Source organism: Pseudorca crassidens, chromosome 7 (assembly GCF_039906515.1).
Source record: "Pseudorca crassidens isolate mPseCra1 chromosome 7, mPseCra1.hap1, whole genome shotgun sequence".
Taxonomy (NCBI): domain Eukaryota; kingdom Metazoa; phylum Chordata; class Mammalia; order Artiodactyla; family Delphinidae; genus Pseudorca; species Pseudorca crassidens.
Genome location: NC_090302.1, coordinates 7,643,519 through 7,661,081, shown reverse-complemented (window position 1 = coordinate 7,661,081; position 17,563 = coordinate 7,643,519). Strand labels below are relative to the sequence as shown.

The 17,563-nt window shown below is 48.9% G+C and overlaps 1 protein-coding gene across 11 annotated transcripts in view; it reads left to right on the top strand.

The window, feature by feature from the left end:
* The window catches only part of ODF2 (outer dense fiber of sperm tails 2), a 30,833-nt gene that overhangs the window by 2,768 nt on the left and 10,502 nt on the right, over positions 1-17,563 (top strand). For 3 of the 11 annotated variants that reach the window (XM_067743089.1, XM_067743093.1, XM_067743095.1), the window contains 12 exons: positions 60-150; positions 1,000-1,116; positions 1,393-1,518; positions 8,090-8,260; positions 9,183-9,343; positions 10,128-10,257; positions 10,818-10,949; positions 14,292-14,363; positions 15,469-15,540; positions 15,662-15,778; positions 16,413-16,598; positions 17,124-17,233. In XM_067743089.1, the coding sequence (XP_067599190.1) occupies positions 60-150; positions 1,000-1,116; positions 1,393-1,518; positions 8,090-8,260; positions 9,183-9,343; positions 10,128-10,257; positions 10,818-10,949; positions 14,292-14,363; positions 15,469-15,540; positions 15,662-15,778; positions 16,413-16,598; positions 17,124-17,233 (1,485 nt within the window). Of the gene's footprint in view, positions 1-59; positions 151-962; positions 1,117-1,392; positions 1,519-8,089; positions 8,261-9,182; positions 9,344-10,127; positions 10,258-10,817; positions 10,950-14,291; positions 14,364-15,468; positions 15,541-15,661; positions 15,779-16,412; positions 16,599-17,123; positions 17,234-17,563 lie in introns of all 11 variants that reach the window. The other 8 variants (XM_067743098.1, XM_067743099.1, XM_067743096.1 and 5 more) reach the window with 5 other exon arrangements.

Below are 17,563 nucleotides of genomic sequence, written 5' to 3'. Positions count from 1 at the left end.
TAAGAAATAGAAGAGCCCTAGTTTTCTGCTTATAATCTGCTTCTTATGCCTGGGTACAGGTTTCCATCGTGTGAAAAGAACAGAGTAACAAGTCTCAAGCAGAAAAAGGTCTTGAGGACACCTTGTGGCTCACCCAGTGTGACTGTGACGGTAGGTGACATGCGCGCGGAGCAGCCCCGTGGTCTGTGGCCCCGCCAGAAGAAACGCTTCTGCTGGTAGCCCGGTGGCCAGGTGCTCTGTCAGGTGCCTTCATGCATAGCCTGCTGATTGATTGGATTTGGTTTTGCCGGTGGCAAGGCTGTCGGGTGTGAGGAGGTTGTGTTAGCCTAATCCTTCCAGACAAACTTCAAAAATCTGAAAACAGAATTTCCAAAAAAAAAGGAAAAAAGAAAAAAGTAAAAAAAAAAAAGAATGGGGATTGACAGGAGCTGGTGGTAGGCGAGGGGTATGTGTTCAGCCCTGCTTAAGTGGCCTTTAGAATCCATACAACCTTCTCATCTCGGCATTTCCTCCAGCTTTCTGTCTTCACCGTCTTTTAGCTACCTGCTGCTTGAAGTATTTTGCACCGTAACCGTTCTGTGCGTGCTAATCCGCATGCCCCATTCAGATTCCGGTGTAGGAGGACTCACCTGCTTTCCATCTGTGCTGCGCTGAATCTCAGGAGGAGCTGTGCATTCCAGCAGGCTCGGAAAGAGATGCAGCTCTGAGGACCCCGGGGCCTGGGTTTGGGCTCTTTTGTAGAACTTGTGGGTCTCACAGACCCTTCTCTTGAACGGACCTGCATCTCCCCGGTGGTCTTCAGCTGGGATCTCTGCAGGAGCCTGCTGAATGGCACGCCCGCCTTGCTTCCTGCCCGCATGCCAGTAGTGCTGGTTGATGTCCTGCTCGCTTGGTGGCTAGGCTTTCAGTGGCCCCCAGAGGCTGTGAGCTCGGTTTTTCACGCCCAGTTTACTCATCCACAGATCAACCTTTTTTGTGTTGTCCTCCCCCACCTGCCAGAAGCGAACCATGAAGGACCGCTCTTCAACTCCCCCCTTACATGTTCACGTGGATGAGAACACCCCTGTCCATGTCCACATAAAAAAACTCCCGAAAGCATCAGCGACCAACAGCCAGGTAGGAGTATGCCAGGGGGGCAAGGCCAAGGCTGTGGAGCAAGGCGACACCTCCCAGCTGGGCCTCCTCACACTTCTAACTCCAGAGATTTGAGAGACAGACACATTCGCTTTCAGAGCTCAGTTGCCTGGTTGGAAGGTAGGACGGTCACCTGGAAGTGGCAGCAGTAGCCTTAGTCAGAAGCGGCTCCCCAGCAGAGTTGGAAGCAGATGCCACCAGAGTGATGCCACGGCCAGCTGCGTGGGGAAGTGACCCTGGGTTTGTCCCTTTCCACAGAAATCACATAAGCGCGGAATGAAAGGGGACACCGTGAATGTGCGGCGGAGTGTCCGGGTGAAAACCAAGGTACCTTGGATGCCCCCTGGAAAATCATCCACCCGGCATGTGGGATGCAAGTGGGAGGTAGGCTCATTCTCGTTCAGGCTTTTCTTCTCCAATTGGTCAGGTTCTAGCAGGCCTCATACTCTGTATGGTTCAGGGTCGGCGGGAGCTCTCAGAGACATCCCAGTAGGTCCCGCTTACTAAGCGCCTTGCTAAACCCTGAAAGTGTGGGAATCTTCTTGAGTCCTGCCAACACTGCAATGCGGTACGTCCCGCTCTCCTAAGGTGCAGATGAGGAAACCAAGGCTCAGAGAGGTGAAGTCTCACAGAGAGAGTAGCAGAGGTGGAGTTAGGACTCAGGGGTGTCTCATTCTAGAGGCGGTACTCGTAGGCTCTCTGATTTGTATGTGAGGAGCTACATGTCTTGCCCCACGTAACTTTGCTAGTGCCAAAGCATAATTTTAAAATATATACCAGAACATACATATCCAAGAAAGCATCTTCACTTTTACGGTCACCCCCATAAGAGACCGTGCACGTATTCCATAGATGTCATCAAAACCACTGGAATAATCTCCTGAGGAATAACTGCCTTCCGTGTGAGTTGCCAAGGTTCCAAGAGAACTGTTGTCTTTTTTTAGCCACACCTCAAAACGTTTTGCTTGTCCATCTATCCATCCGTGCAGTCATTCATGCATTTCTTGCGACACTGCTGCACACTGGGGTTACAGCTGCAAACTGGCAGCTGTGCCTTCCTTACGCTTACGTTCTAGTCAATTGCAGTGAAGAAACTCATTGACAAGACAAGGGCTGTGACTGTGTTTTAGACAAAGATCTTATTATTGAGACAAGTAAAGGGCTTGAGACTACAGTTGGCCCTCTGTATCCACGGGTTCCACATCTGTAGATTCAACCAACCACAGATTTAAGAAAAAAAAAAAAAATCCATAAAGTTCCAAAAAGCAAAACTTGAATTTGCTGTGTGCCAGCAACTACTGACAAAGCATTTACATTGAATTAGGTATTATAAATAATCTAGAGCTAATTTAAAGTATACAGGAGGAGGTGCCTAGGTTATGTGCAAATATTACACCATTTTATACAAGGGACTTGAGCATCCTTTGATTTTGATATCCATGAGGGTCCTGGAACCAATCCCTGTGGAGACCAAGGGATGACTATACCTTAAGATGATGATGCCTGATATATATATATATATATATATACACACATACACATATACATATATATATATATATATATGTATATATATATGTATTTTTTTTTGTGGTACGCGGGCCTCTCACTGCTGTGGCCTCTCCCATTGTGGAGCACAGGCTCTGGACGCGCAGGCCCAGCGGCCATGGCTCACGGGCCCAGCCGCTCCGTGGCATGTGGGATCTTCCCGGACCGGGGCACGAACCCGTGTCCCCTGCATTGGCAGGCGGACTCTCAACAACTGCGCCACCAGGGAAGCCCCTGATCTATTTTGAAAGATTATCTTTCTGAGAACTTATTACTTTTAAAATTAGAAATAATAGTAATTACTCTAAAGTTTAGAGTCATACTTCACTCTCTTGACTCCCTGATTTACCATGTTATCCCTAAGAGACAAAGAGAGTTTGGCATTCTAGGGAATAAATGAAAAGTGTTCTGACATCTCTCTCTATATAAAGTGCAAGGAAGACTGGAATTAAAATGCTTTTTAGATTTTTTTTACTATGTGTACCTCACTAATAATCAGTGAAATGTAAATTAGAAACAACTACATTTTAGATAAAACAAGCTATCATTTTTATTGAATGGAAAAAACTTGAAAAGATTATGAATATCTTGTGTTGACAAGCATATGGGAGGTATCAACGAATCTTTTTTAGATGGTTTTTTGTTTGTGTTTTTTTTTTTTGGCCGCGCAGCGTGGCATGTGGGATCTTAATTCCCCAACCAGGGATCGAACCTGTGCCCCCTGCAGTGGAAGTGCGGAGTCTTAACCACTGGACCACCAGGGAAGTCCCTGGACAGTTTTTTGTTGTTGTTGTTGTTGTTTAATATATATTTTTTAAATTTATTTGTTTTATTTATTTATTTTTGGTTGTATTGGATCTTTGTTGCGGTACACGGGCTTCTCATTGCAGTGGCTTCTCTTGTTGCAGATCATGGGCTGTAGGCACACAGGCTTCAGTAGTTGTGGCACACGGGTTTCAGTAGTTGTGGCTCGCGGGCTCTAGAGCACAGGCTCAGTAGTCGTGGCGCACAGGCTTCGTTGCTCCGCGGCATGTGGGATCTTCCTGGACCAGGGCTTGAACCCGTGTGCCCTGCATTGGCAGGCGGATTCTTAACCACTGCGCCACCAGGGAAGTCCCCCTGGACAGTTTTGAGTGGATTGTGAAACCGATTCAGCCGTTCTGCAGGCAGTTTGGCAGCATCCATCCAAACATGGATTCTATAGTTCTACACTTGGGAATTGATGCTAAAAGTCACAGAAGAGTACAGGGATCTGTGTGTGTATCAGGATGTTTACTAAAGCATTGTTTGCAATAGAGAAAAATTAGAAGCAACCTAAATGTCTGTCAGGAGGGTATTGGCTAAATTATGATGCATCCATACAATGGAATGCCATGCAACCACTAGAAGATTGAGGTAGATATTTCTACATGATAATGAAGCACCAAGTGGCACAGCACGGAGAGTTTGGCCCTATTTGTGCAGAAAAGTGCATCTGTGTGTCCATGTGTGTATGGTTATGTTTATATGTGCAAACCTGTTTTGGGGAGGAAATATAAGAAGTGGTAAGCAGTGATTACCTCTGGGGTGGGAGGCTTTAATGCTTTATCTTTTCATGGTTTGCTTGAATTTCTTTATAACAAACATACTATATTTTATTTAAAATGCTTTTTTCTTTTCTTTTTTTTTAATGAAGAGACTTAGTAGTTCTTAAATTATATATCAAAGTCATGCCACTGTGGAAATGGACTTCCTGTTGACATGGGTTCTAGGACTATGGTCCCCCCTGGAAAGCTCAGTGCCCCTTCCAGTCCTGGGGCCACAGAATTCTAGAAACGGAGGGGCCCAGAGATGTGACTTACCATCTCTCAAGCAGTAGCTGTCTTCATGCTGTCCTCTTGGTTCAGCCCCTTTCCATTTTTCAGTGGCCTTCCATGTTCCTGGGAGGCCCCAGCCTGCCCTTACCATTATGGACAAGAGAGAAAAGACCACAGGAGGAAGAGTTTGTGGTGGAGCTGGACATGGACCCCGGAAGCTGCTATGTGCTTGTGGGGATTCATGTTTCTTTTCTTTCTTTTTAAATTAATTAATTAACTAATTTTTGGTTGTGTTGGGTCTTCGTTGCTAAACGTGGGCTTTCTCTAGTTGTGGCGAGCGGGGGCTACTCTTCGTTGTGGTGCATGGGCTTCTCATAGCGGTGACTTCTCTTGTTGCGGAGCACGGGCTCTAGGCACGTGGGCTCAGTAGTTGTGGCTCGCGGGCTCTAGAGCACAGGCTCAGTAGTTGTGGCGCACGGGCTTAGTTGCTCTGCGGCATGTGGGATCTTCCTGGAGCAGAGCTTGAACCCGTGTCCCCTGCATTGGCAGGCGGATTCTTAACCACTGCGCCACCAGGAAAGTCCCCGTGTTTCATTTTTAAAACCCCTCCTGGTACACAAGATAAGATCTTTGGGAGAAAGCAGGTCTGGGTTTTTTCTCTACCCTATTACTAATTAAGTCATCTATTTTTATGACAGAAAGCTGAAAATACAGAAAACTAGACAATCACTGTAATTCTACTACTCTAATCTGGCTGCTATTAAGTTTTAAAACCTTTTCATTGGAAAGTGCAGGATAGTACATGCATCAGAAGCGTGTTGATGAATTTTTACAAAGACCCAGCTCAAGAAACAACATCACCAGTCCTGTTCTTGTCACTGCCACCCTAAAACTATTAATATTTCGGTACATTTATTATCACTTTTTCCCATGCGGAGTTTTTTTTTCAAATTGTAATCATACTGTCTATACATTTTCCTATTGTCTTTCTTTTATATATTAAAATAACTCTTTTTCTTATAAAAGCAATGCACAGTCATTGTTGAAAATTAGAAAAAATTAGAAAATCTAAATCAGCATAAGGAAGAAAGTAAAAACCACCTGTAATTCCACCACCCTGAGAAGAGACCCATGTAACTTCTAGGTGCAAGACTTCTGGATCTTTTCTTGTGAATAGACGTGTTCTTTTGATTTTTGTAACAATGGGATTATATTTTACTTATTGTTGTAATGTTCTTTTTTCCACATATTTTGACTATATTTATATCGCACATTATTTTTTTAAGGCATTATTCCATTGTGTGTACATTTGTGTACTGTTAAGTATTTAACCAATACTATCTTGCTGTACATTTATCTATACCCTAGCCTTGAATTTAAATATTAATTCACATTCTTAGATATTCTTGATAAATTCCTCAAAAATAGAATTGCTGGGACAAAGGGCACATACATTTTTTAAATTGCACCCTATGAGTCCTACTTGTTTGACATAACAGTTTACACCCATATAAAACACTTCCTTTGGGAGGGGGAAGGGTAAGCTGGGATGAAGTGAGAGAGTGGCATGGACTTATATATACTACTGAATGTAAAATAGATAGCTAGTGGGAAGCAGCCACATAGCACAGGGAGATCAGCTCAGTGCTTTATGACCACCTAGAGGGGTGGGATGGGGAGGGTGGGAGGGAGACACAAGAGGGAGGAGATATGTACATGTATAGCTGATTCACTTTGTTATAAAGCAGAAACTAACACACCATGGTAAAGCAGTTATACTGCAATAAAGATTTATAAAAAATTAAAAAAATAAAACACTTCCTTTTATTCCTGATAGCCATCATCTTTCCCTGGAAATTAGCACAGAAGTTTAGCCACCTCAGCTTACGAGAAGGAAAAAACGGTGCAAACAATGAGAAATAGCAATTACTTAATACAATGGAATGAATGTATAGAATGAGAGAGTCAAATTCAATATATCAAAATCCCATGGAGGGACTTACCTGGTGGTGCAGTGGATAAGACTCTGCACTGTCAATGCAGGGGGGCTCGGTTCGATCCCTGGTCGGAGAACTAGATGCCACATGCATGCCGCAACTAAGAGTTCACATGCCACAACTCAGGAGCCTGTGAGCTGCAACTCAGGAGCCTGCCTGCCACAACTAAGGAGCCCGCCTGCTGCACCTAAGACCCGGTGCAACCAAATAAATAAGTTAATTAATTAAAAGACAGTTAAAAAAACAACAACAACAAAAAACATGGAAACACTTGCCCCCAGATTAGAATATCTTTTTGAAGTCTTGAAAGTATTATACAGCTTTGCATAAACTTCTCTGAGGGGGACATGCATTTTAAAAATTATTTTTTTAAACTGATGTATTTAGGTAAATATTTTCTAGAAATACCATTTTAACCCTAAATAATTCAGTATGCATTTCTAATAACATTTTCTCCATAACCAAAATAACAGTGATTAGTCCTAAAAACTTCACTTCATTTTTTTTTAAACTTAATTTCTTAATCATATAACATCTGGTTAATATTTAAATTTCTCCACTTGTCCTTAAAATACCTGTTATAGAAGATTTGTTTGCCTTTGCAACTATCCACAATATTCAATGTATTCATACAATATCCAATGTATTCATATTCATTTAAAAGACTTTTGACATATTTCATATCTACCCTAGGTGTATGAAAATATTTACTGCCCCCAACTTTTGCCAACTTTGGGAATCACAGTTTTTGCCAATTTGTTATATCCTTCATTTTAAACTTGACACTGGGGATGTCCCTGGTGGTGCAGTGGTTAAGAATCGACCTGCCAATTCAGGGAACACGGGTTTGAGCCCCGGTCTGGGAAGATCCAACATGCTGCGGAGCAACTAAGCCCGTGCGCCACAACTACTGAGCCTGCTCTCTAGAGCTTGCGAGCCACAGCTACTGAGCCCGTGTGCCGCAATTGCTGAAGCCCACGCGCCTAGAACCCGTGCTCCACAACAAGAGAAGCCACCGCAATGAGAAGCCCGCGCACCGCAATGAAGAGTAGCCACCGCTCTTCGTTGCGGTGCGCGGGCTTCTCATTGCGGTGGCTTCTCTTGTTGCGGACCACGGGCTGTAGGCGTGCGGGCTTCAGTAGTTGTGTAACACACGCTTTTTATTTCTATGTTAGAAGAGCTTCAGAAACAACATTTAAACAAGGGTAGGGGGCTTCCCTGGTGACGCAGTGGTTGAGGGTCCGCCCGATGCAGGGTACACGGGTTTGTGCCCCGGTCCGGGAGGATCCCACATGCCGCGGAGCGGCTGGGCCCGTGAGCCGTGGCCACTGAGCCTGCGCATCCGGAGCCTGTGCTCCGCGGCAGGAGAGGCCACAGCAGTGAGAGGCCCGCGTATCGCAAAAAAAAAAAAAAAGACAAAAAAAAAACAAACAAGGGTAGATAATGAGGCAGTGTTCCACCAAGAAGGTCGGTGTGCCCTTCCCCTTGGGGTCTCTGTGGTTTTGCCCTGTAGCAATTTTAGCTCTTCCTGCTCAGCGGACAGCCAGGGATGGTGGGACCAATGGTTGCAGTTCTGCCTTATGACTTCATGTGTCTCTCCCTCCTCTACATCAGAATCCACCTCACTGCCTGGAGATCACACCACCATCTTCAGAAAAGCTGGTCTCAGTGATGCGGTTAAGTGACCTCTCTACCGAAGATGACGACTCGGGTCACTGTAAAATGAACCGTTATGATAAGAAGATTGACAGTCTAATGAACGCGGTTGGTTGTCTCAAGTCTGAGGTGAGGGAGGTAGGGGGCTGGGCTGGCCAGTGTCCCGAGGACACTTGGGACTGCCGGGTGAGTTCCTGGTGGACACCTCCTTCCAGCTGCCTCTGCAGGCCTCCCAGGGTTTCAGGTGCCCCTGGGGAGGTAGTCGGGGCAACCTGGGATCCCTTTCCATCAAGCACTTAGCCCAGGCCTGGCCCTGACCTTGCCTGGTGCTCTGTATGGATGGCCTGGTTTGATTTTTTACTACAGTAAACGAAGCCGGTGGTATTATTGTCTCTGTCTTGCAGATGTAGTGACTGGGACACTGGGGCCTCTGTTTTCCATTTTATACAAAAGTTAAAAAAAAAAACCAGAAAACAATGCCCCAAACAGGCAGAGGAAGTTTGTCCCCAGTTGCTGGGCTGTGTCTTTGGGTGGGATGTGGCAATGAAATTGGAAACAACCTGGAAGTCCAAGGCCCCCAACTAATAAGTTGGTGGAGCTGCCGTGGAATCCTCGTTGCGGCTGCTGACGGGGCCTGTGTCTTTAGTCCTCCCCTGCGACTGGGGCCCAGGGCCCTCTTGGAGAACCTGCGGCTGGTGGCTGCCTGGCAACAGGCCTGCCTTTCTCCACAGCCCGAGGAGCAGGGGCCTTTTTGTGACATCTCTCCTCCCGTGGAGTGCCAGCTGAACAACCGTTTGTATCCTGGCTCTGTCCCCAACCGGAAAGTCACTCAGGCTCCCTTTGCTCCCTTTCCTCAGTGACGAGGAAATGAGAGGAATTGTGTCTGTCCAGAGTCTTTGTGAGGATTGACTGAGCTTGCGCCCAAAGGACCTCAGTAGTATGGAGTGCTCAATCGGAGGTGCCCCTTGCTTTGTCCAAAGCAGCGGACCTTGAGATGCGGTGGAGAGGAGCTCCTCCCCTCAGTGGCCCCTGCCTGCATGCCCCTGCACAGGTCAAGACGCAGAAGGGAGAGCGCCAGATGGCCAAAAGATTCCTGGAGGAACGCAAGGAGGAGCTGGAGGAGGTGGCCCAAGAGCTGGCCGAGACCGAGCACGAGAACACGGTGCTGCGGCACAGCATCGAGCGCATCAAGGAGGAGAAGGACTTCACCATGTAAGGCGGCACTGCCCTGGGCACCTTCCCTCTTGCGGGGCTGCCCGAGCACCAGCCTAGCCCGGGTTACAGTGTTCAACAGAGTCACTAACGTGCTCATGATTCCCGGTCAGGGAAGAGGGCCCCGCAGAGTTCCGGGGGGAGGGCATCAGGGAGGCCTTTCTGGAAACAACGGGAGTCCGGCAGGATGGCCAGGTGCTAGGCAGGTGAGTGCGGGGGAGGAAAACACGCCAGGTAGCAGGAACATCTTGCAGGAAGGCCCCAGGGCGGGAGGAGTTTGAGACTAAGAAATGAAAAGCGGGGCAGAGCAAGGGGAGAGGGTGGGCTGAGGGGAAGGGGGGCCACGGAGGTTGGCAGGGGCCGGCTCTTGGTGGCCACTTCGGGGTGTTTGCATCGAGGGCGGTTGGGAGCCACAGAAGGGTTTTCGAAGCGGGAAGTGGTGTGACCAGACTTGGCTCCAATGGGGAGAGTGGAGGGGAGGGCTCAAAAGTGGATCTGAAGATGGTAGTTAGGTGGCCATGGCAGTGGCTGGGGAACGAGGTGACACTGATTTCTGTCTGAGAGACAAGCAGGTGGCATAATGTCCCCCGGTGTGGAGGCCCTGCTCTGGTGACCAGGTGTCCTTCCAGAAGGCCACTCGGGCCAGAAGGGCCATCCCTGCCCCCTCCCCCACTGTTCCCTGACCAGGAGATGAGCCTCGCAGGGCATTGTGAGGTGAGCGTCGGAGCTCCAGGTGGGCAGGGGCCTGGGAGGGCTCACAGAGCCCTGTTCTTTCTGGGCCCAGGCTTCAGAAGAAACACCTCCAGCAGGAGAAGGAGTGCCTCATGTCCAAGCTGATGGAGGCTGAAATGGATGGGGCTGCTGCGGCCAAACAAGTCATGGCCCTGAAGGATACCATCGGGAAACTGAAGACGGTAGGTGGCCAGCCCAACCGCCCAGTGCCGGGGCCGCGCCCAGAGCGGGGGCAGCTGCACACCGTGGCGGGGTCTTTCCGCAGTCTTCATGCTGACTTTATGACATCTTCAGGCCAGGGCAGGGCACACTTAACTCCTCGACCCCCACCCCTCTTCTCACTTCTGGGGCCTGACCTTCGAGGCTGACCTTTGGTAGCCAGGGCCTCTGAGATGTCATCGTGGGTCTCCTGGGATCACAGTGAGTCAAGGCACGTGTCTGATTCCTGCCAGTATCAGCCACCAAATGTTGTCGTCCAGGAAGCGCACCTCGTCCAAGAAGCCCGCCCTAACTGCACTCGCCCACACGGAACTCTCCTGCCCTTTTCCCCACCTGGTGTTCTCAGCAGGCTCAGAACCTGCCCATCCTTCCAGGTCTGCCTCCTCCGGGAAGCCTGCCTTTGCCCAGCTCTTCTTGCCTGGGCTGCCTGGCACCAATACCTCTTAAGCTCCCCATGGGGACTCCCTGTGCCAGCTCTTCCCTTCTCCACCCGTGCCTGGCAAGACTGCCTGCTGTCTTCCAGGAGAAACAAATGACCTGCACGGACATCAACACCCTAACGAGGCAGAAGGAACTTCTCCTGCAGAAGCTGAGCACATTTGAGGAGACCAACCGCACCCTCCGAGAACTGCTAAGGGAACAGCACTGCAAAGAGGTGAGCTGCGGTCCTAGCCGCACCCCTACCCAGTGCTCACTCGGAGCCGTGGCCCTGTAGCACCGCAGGCTCCTGTCTGTAAAAAGAAAATATTCTTGGTGCCTGCCTGACCTGAGGGGGCCATAGAAAGATTTGCTGAAATCATTCATGTGAAATGCTGGGCATCTGGTAGACGAGTGCTGTCTTCGTTGTTGAAGTGGGCCTGGTGGCACAGGAAGGACCTTGAAAGTCAGAAGAGCAGTGGAGAGTCAGGCAGGGGTTCAGCCCATCCCAGGGGTCATGCGACAAAGCGGGGAGAAGACCAGACCTGAGTTTTGGTGAAGCAGGCGGCTTAATGGCTGGCGGACACATTGTATGGTATCAGTTTGTTTTCTTAAAAGGTGGTCTCTGAAATATATTTTATGTTAGCAAATGACTCTGAAAAGACTGACAGTATAAACAGCTCTCTTCCTGTTTGGTTCTAAACCAAAGGGATACCGAGAGTCTCAAAATGCCCATGCTGGGACTTCCCTGGCGGTCTAGTGGTTAGGACTCGGCGCTTCCACTGCCGTGGGCGCGGGTTCGATCCCTGGCTGGGGAACTAAGATCCTGCAAGCCTCGAGACGCAGTCAAAAAAAAAAAAAAAGCCCGTCCTGATGAGATATTTTTTTTAGTTTAACTTTTTTAAAAAAACAGTGTCAACTTCCTTTGTTTGTAGTTTAAAAATTAATATTTAAAATAAGTAAAAGTGTACCCACTATCCAGCTTTCCAAACAAAACCTTGTCTACATGGTTAAATCCCTCTTGGTGTCTCCTTTGGCAGTAACCTCATCTTCCCATCAGAGGGAAACTTTATCTGGAATCTGAGAGTTTTTCACTTATATATGTATCCCTAAGAAACATATAGTATTGTTTAGCATGTTTTCAAACTTTACATAAATGATATTGTTCCATATGTTTTCTTCTGAGTTGGCTTTTTTCAATCAATGTTTTTATGAGATCCGTCCATTTTTATCCTTGAAACCTAAGGTAGTTCATTTTCACTGCTCTATTCCATTTTATGACAATACCACAACTTATTTACCCACTCTTCTGTTGATGGAGACAATTTTTGGTTGTTTGCTCTTACAAGTGTTACTTTGCGCATTCGTCTGTACTATCCTGGTGTACTTGAGGGTTTCCAGAATATATTTCTATGAATGTTACTAGTTATAGCTAAATTATTCTCTTAAAATAGTTTTATCTGTTTCATTTCCAGCTCAGTGTTCATGGGTGGGTGATTTTTACCTTTCTGGGCTTCAGTTTTCCCACCTATAAAATGGGAATAGCATCTTCCATGTGGGGTTGTAAGGGACTTAGAAGTGATGTGTGGACGAGGACTGTGCGTACTCCTGGCATGCAGTGGGTACTTGGTAAATGGTGGCTGTCGCTGCTGTTTGTCCTGGGACTGGGGGCGGTGGGGGGGACGGGGCTTCAGAAAACGTCTTCCTACCATTTTTTTCCCTTTTCACCTTCTTAGCGCCTACAATCCGGGAATCCCGGAATCCCAGAATCTCCAGTTGGAGGTGAAGGGTCAGCTAATTTAAACTCCCACCACAGCAGGCGTTCCAGGTTCTGTACAGGCTCTCGCCTCCTCCCGCCCATGTGGCCCTCAGGACCACAGCCCTGCTGCGGTGCTTACTGGGGAGTACTCAGTGTGCTGGAGGAATGCTCTGGCTCTGGAGTCCTTTGGCTTAGCGCCCAGCTATGCCATCTCTGGCTGTGTGATCTCAGGCAGCTCACCTCACTTCTCCCAGCCTCGATCTCCTCGTCTGTGAAATGGGGGTGGTGATAGTGCCTGGCTCCTTAGAGCAGGGGATTTGGTGAGATGGTGTGTTAGTTTGTGTAGAGTCCCCTGGAGGCTCAGAGGGCATGGCCTGTCGGGGCAGTGAGAATAGCTTCAGGCTCTGGGTCCCTGGCCTAGGTTTTCGTCCTACGTTCTTTGCCTCCTCTTGTTGCTAGAGAACCCATAATGCTGTCTTCCCCCAGTTCCTAGGTTCCTGGGAAACTTTGGGACCAGGGAGTCCTTTTCTCTTAGCCTGCGAAGGTGACCTGTGGGACTGAAAGGGAAAGGGGGGTGAGACTTCTTCTAGGGACACTTTATTTAGGTGACTGCGAAGAATAGAGACAGTTCAAAGACACAGCCCTGTGCGAGAGTGGGCAAAGGTGTGAGCAGGCAGTCCAGGGAAGAGGAAGCTTAAATGGTTAATAAGCATATGCATAAATAGGGAAATGCAAACTAAAACAGCAGGATTCATGCTGGCAAGACTGGCAACAGGCAGAGGCTGGCTACTGCCCGGCGTTCTCACGCCCTGTTTGTGTGCGTCAGTGCGGGCATTTTGCAGGGCATGTCACCTGCCACAAATCACAGATCTTCGGGCCCAGCCATTCTTACTCTTTGTATCAATCCTGGAGAGACACTTAGTACGTGCCCAACATGTCCACTGCTGCTGTGTTTACAGCTGCAAAGCCTGGGAACCACCTTATTGCCCAAAGGTTACGGGGAGAAGTTAAAAAATGCCACGGCATATTAGAGACAGAAAGCAGATTAGGGGTTGGGGATTTCCCTGGCGGTCCAGTGGTTAGGACTCAGTGCTTTCACTGCTGGAGCCTGGGTTCAATCCCTGGTCCCGGAACTAAGATCCTGCAAGCCATGTGGTGCGCCCGCCCCCTAAAAAAGAAAGCAGATTAGGGGTTTGGGGGGAGCTGGGGGGAGGGGAAAATGGAGACTGTTGGCTTGACAGGTGCAGGTTTCCTTTTAGGGTGATGAAAAAATTCTGGAACTAGATGGTAATGCTGGTTACACAATATTGGAAATGTACCATATGCCACTGAATTTTACACTTAAAATGAAAAAGTTTGTTATATTTTACCACAATTAAAAAAATTATAATGTAATATACCACAAACCATTGAATTATACATTTCAAATTGGTGACTTGTATCTGAATTTATATCTCAATAAAACTGTGGTTAAAAAATCCAGTTGTGACACAAAAATACAGTATGATATCATTTTGGTAAAATTACACATTAATCCCTTCCCACCCCTCATCCCCCAAAAGATACTTCTCTAGGTGTAGCTACATATAAATGCATAGAGAAAGGATGGGCAGGACAGTCCGAACTCATAACAGCAGGGCTGGATTTGGAGGTAGGGATGAGGGGGACTTTATCAGTTTTCATTAAATATTTTATAATGAGAATATAATTTACTACTTCTATCATTAGAAGTATAATTTTTAGAAAAGGAACAGGACCTAGAGGATGTAGACATGTCAGTTTATTGCTTAATGAGTTGGCTTTCCCTGCCTTCCCTTGAAGGATTCCGAAAAGTTGATGGAGCAACAAGGAACATTATTGAAACGGCTGGCAGAGGCGGACTCCGAGAAAGCGGTAACACACAGCTCCCCCTGCCTGCTCCAGGGGGTATAGGCGACGGCGTAGAGGTGCTGAGTGGCAGCAGGAGGGCTGGAGCCCCGCTCTGACTTTTCTTTGGGTCTTAGTTTCATGATCTGTGAAATCATGAAACACATATCCCCGTCCCTCCTGCCCCACCGGGCTTGTCCCTCCTGCCCCACCGGGCTTGTCTAGTCAATCACTCGAGAGCTTGAACCACCAAGCTGGACATCAGCATGAGGGATGGTGATGACGGTGATGGATTTGTAAATCGTCAGAGTCTGTTCCCTGAATTTCCGTATTTGTATTATGGTACAGACTTGTTGACTCAACAATTCCAATCCTCCCAAGGAATCTCTCCCAAGGCAGCATGTTCCAAAGTCTGTTCCATAGAACCCTGAGTTCCTCAAGGTGTTAATGGGTACAAGAAACAAAAGGGGGGGTTGATCCATGGCCAAATAAATTTGGGGAACTGCTGCCCAGCCTGAATGACAAGTTAAACCAGCTGCTTAACTACAATACCTTTTGGAGCCTTTCATGTATTAATGCCTGTTGGGAGTCTCCAAGAGAAAGAAAGAAATAGAGACCATGGTTCCCGAGGTTTGGCCCTTGGCCCTCGGTTCCTGGCCGAACATCGCTGTAGGGGATTCAACGGTCATGGTGATAATGCCTAAACCTGCATTCCCAGCTCGAGAGCCTTATCAAATTATGATACATCCGTAAATTGAAATGTTAAGGTGCTTTTTCAAAAGATATAGAAGATTTAATCACACTATGGTAAATGTGGTTATAGTGCAAAATAGGTATCTGACTTTTTAATGTGTGCTAACAATGGTGATCTCTGGGTGGGGGATTATGGGGCTTCCTTAGTGTTTTGTGAGTCTGTGTTTCAGTGTGTCCCACAACTAGCATTATTTTAAATTGTTGTAAAAAATTGTGATACAGATGCTGGGTGCTTCCTGCTAGGGTCTCTGTGACTTGGGCCAATGTATTTGGGACTTGGGCCCAGTGACCAGGCACTCACAGGAGTGTTTGTCCTCCCTGGGCGGGGCCTCCTCACCCTTCACAGGGAGCTCAGACAGTGTGTGTGTGCCCTCTCCAGCGCCTGCTATTACTGCTGCAAGACAAAGACAAGGAGGTGGAAGAGCTCCTCCAGGAAATACAATGTGAGAAGGTACCGTCCCCAGCAGTTGCTCCTCTATATGGGCCAGCAGAGCTTAGTGGGTAGAGTGCACTCTGGAACCAGAGAGCTGGGTTCAAACCCCGGCTCTGCCACTTTCTCTGTCTCTCCAAAGGCTCAAGCGAAGACAGCATCTGAGCTTTCGAAGTCCATGGAGACCATGCGTGGGCATTTGCAGGCACAGCTTCGGTGCAAAGAGGCAGAGAACAGTCGCCTCTGCATGCAGATCAAGGTACCTGCCAGCCCCACAAGTGGGGAAGGGAGGGGGCGGGGCCTGGCATTCGAAGGGCAGTGACCTGGCCAAGGCTCTCACACTCAGGAAGGCTTTGCCCTAAAGGTGTACAGGGCCGCTGTTGCCAAAGCACTCTGAGCCAGTGGCAAGAGCAGTGGACCCTGAGGGTCTTGGGTGCCCTTCCCAGCGGTGACCAATTGGGTGCCATGCCCCTGAGCCAATCACTTAATCCCTTAGGCCTTTAGTTCTCATAACTACCCATGGGGTAGGGGGTGGGCTCCAATGCAGCTTGCATCTTTGAGCCAGGGACCTGCTGAGGTCACAGCTCTGCTGAGGGACTGAGGAATATCTCTGACCACTATGCTGAGTTCAAGGAAGGATTCCAGAAGAGCTCTATCTTCACACTAAGACCCCAGTGGGTTCAGTAATGGGAGGGGTGCTACGGAGAGCTGGGAAGGGCCTCCACCTCTGCTCTGCACTGTGGGAGCTTTATGCCTCCACACAGTTGACCTGAGTTCTCTCTCCCTCATTCCTTCTTTTTGCTCGTCCCCTCTCACCTCTACTCTCTGCCTTGCCCCTTCCCGGCCTTCCTTGTCCCTCTCCCCGCACCTGCTCCTGGGCCGTCCTCTCCCAGAACCTGGAGCGCAGCGGAAACCAGCATAAGGTGGAAGTGGAGGCCATCATGGAGCAGCTGAAGGAACTGAAGCAGAAGGGAGAACGAGACAAAGAGTCCTTGAAGAGGGCCATCCGAGCCCAGAAAGAACGAGCTGAGAAGAGTGAGGAGTACGCTGAGCAGCTGCACGTGCAGCTTGCTGACAAGGTAGCAGGCCTCCCCGAGAAGGGCTGGCCGACGGTGAAGGGTCGGGGGTGGGTTGGCTGCCAGCGAATGGCTGCTTTGAGCAGGGAGAGGTGAAAAGCTGAGTAGAGGTGGCCGGGCGGGTGGGCGAACGGAGAGGAAGATGGCAGTGGAAAAGGGTGAATGAGCTGGGAGGACTGCTGGCTGCTGGGTGGAGGGAGAGGCGGGGGGGGCAGTAAATGGGTAAAAGGATGACGATGGGGGTGGGCAGCTGGCTGGAGACAAGTGGAGGGTTTGTGGGACATTTTAACCACATCCATATTGTGGGTGGGAATGACAGTTAAGGAAGGATTTGCAGTCAGGGCGCGTGGGATGCTGGAAACTGAAAAGCAACAGCTGGGCTCCCACTTCACTCTCAGTGCTTCTAGGAAGGAATTTCAGGAGTGAGGTTGAAGTTATCAGGGTGAGGGGTGACCTGGGGTGACTCCCAGCTCACTTGGCTTCAGTGGTGACACCAGGCTGATGGACCCTTCTGTCCCATGTTCCCAGGATCTTTATGTTGCTGAAGCTTTATCCACTCTGGAATCATGGAGGAGCCGCTACAACCAAGTTGTGAAAGACAAGGGGGACCTCGAGCTGGAAATTATTGTCCTGAACGAGTACGTCTGTGTTAGGAGAGGGCGTGTGGGCCAATGGGAGGAGAGGGTGTGCCAGTGCACGGCGCCAGGCAACCCGCGACAGCTCACGTCGCTCACACAGCTGCCATCTGGTCTCCTCTGGTCAGGGACTGCATCGGACTGAGCTGTGGGCGGCCCTGGGGTGGGCCTTCTGGTTGGACCCTGGGTCCTGGTGCCAGCCCCCGCCCCAGCATCCTACCCCCCGGCAGGCACTATGCAGGGGCCTTCTCTGCTCACACCTGGGCTTGAGCTGGGCCCCAGTCTGCACGGCATGGGAAGTGGGCACAGGCACCCAGGAAGGTATCCTCCTTC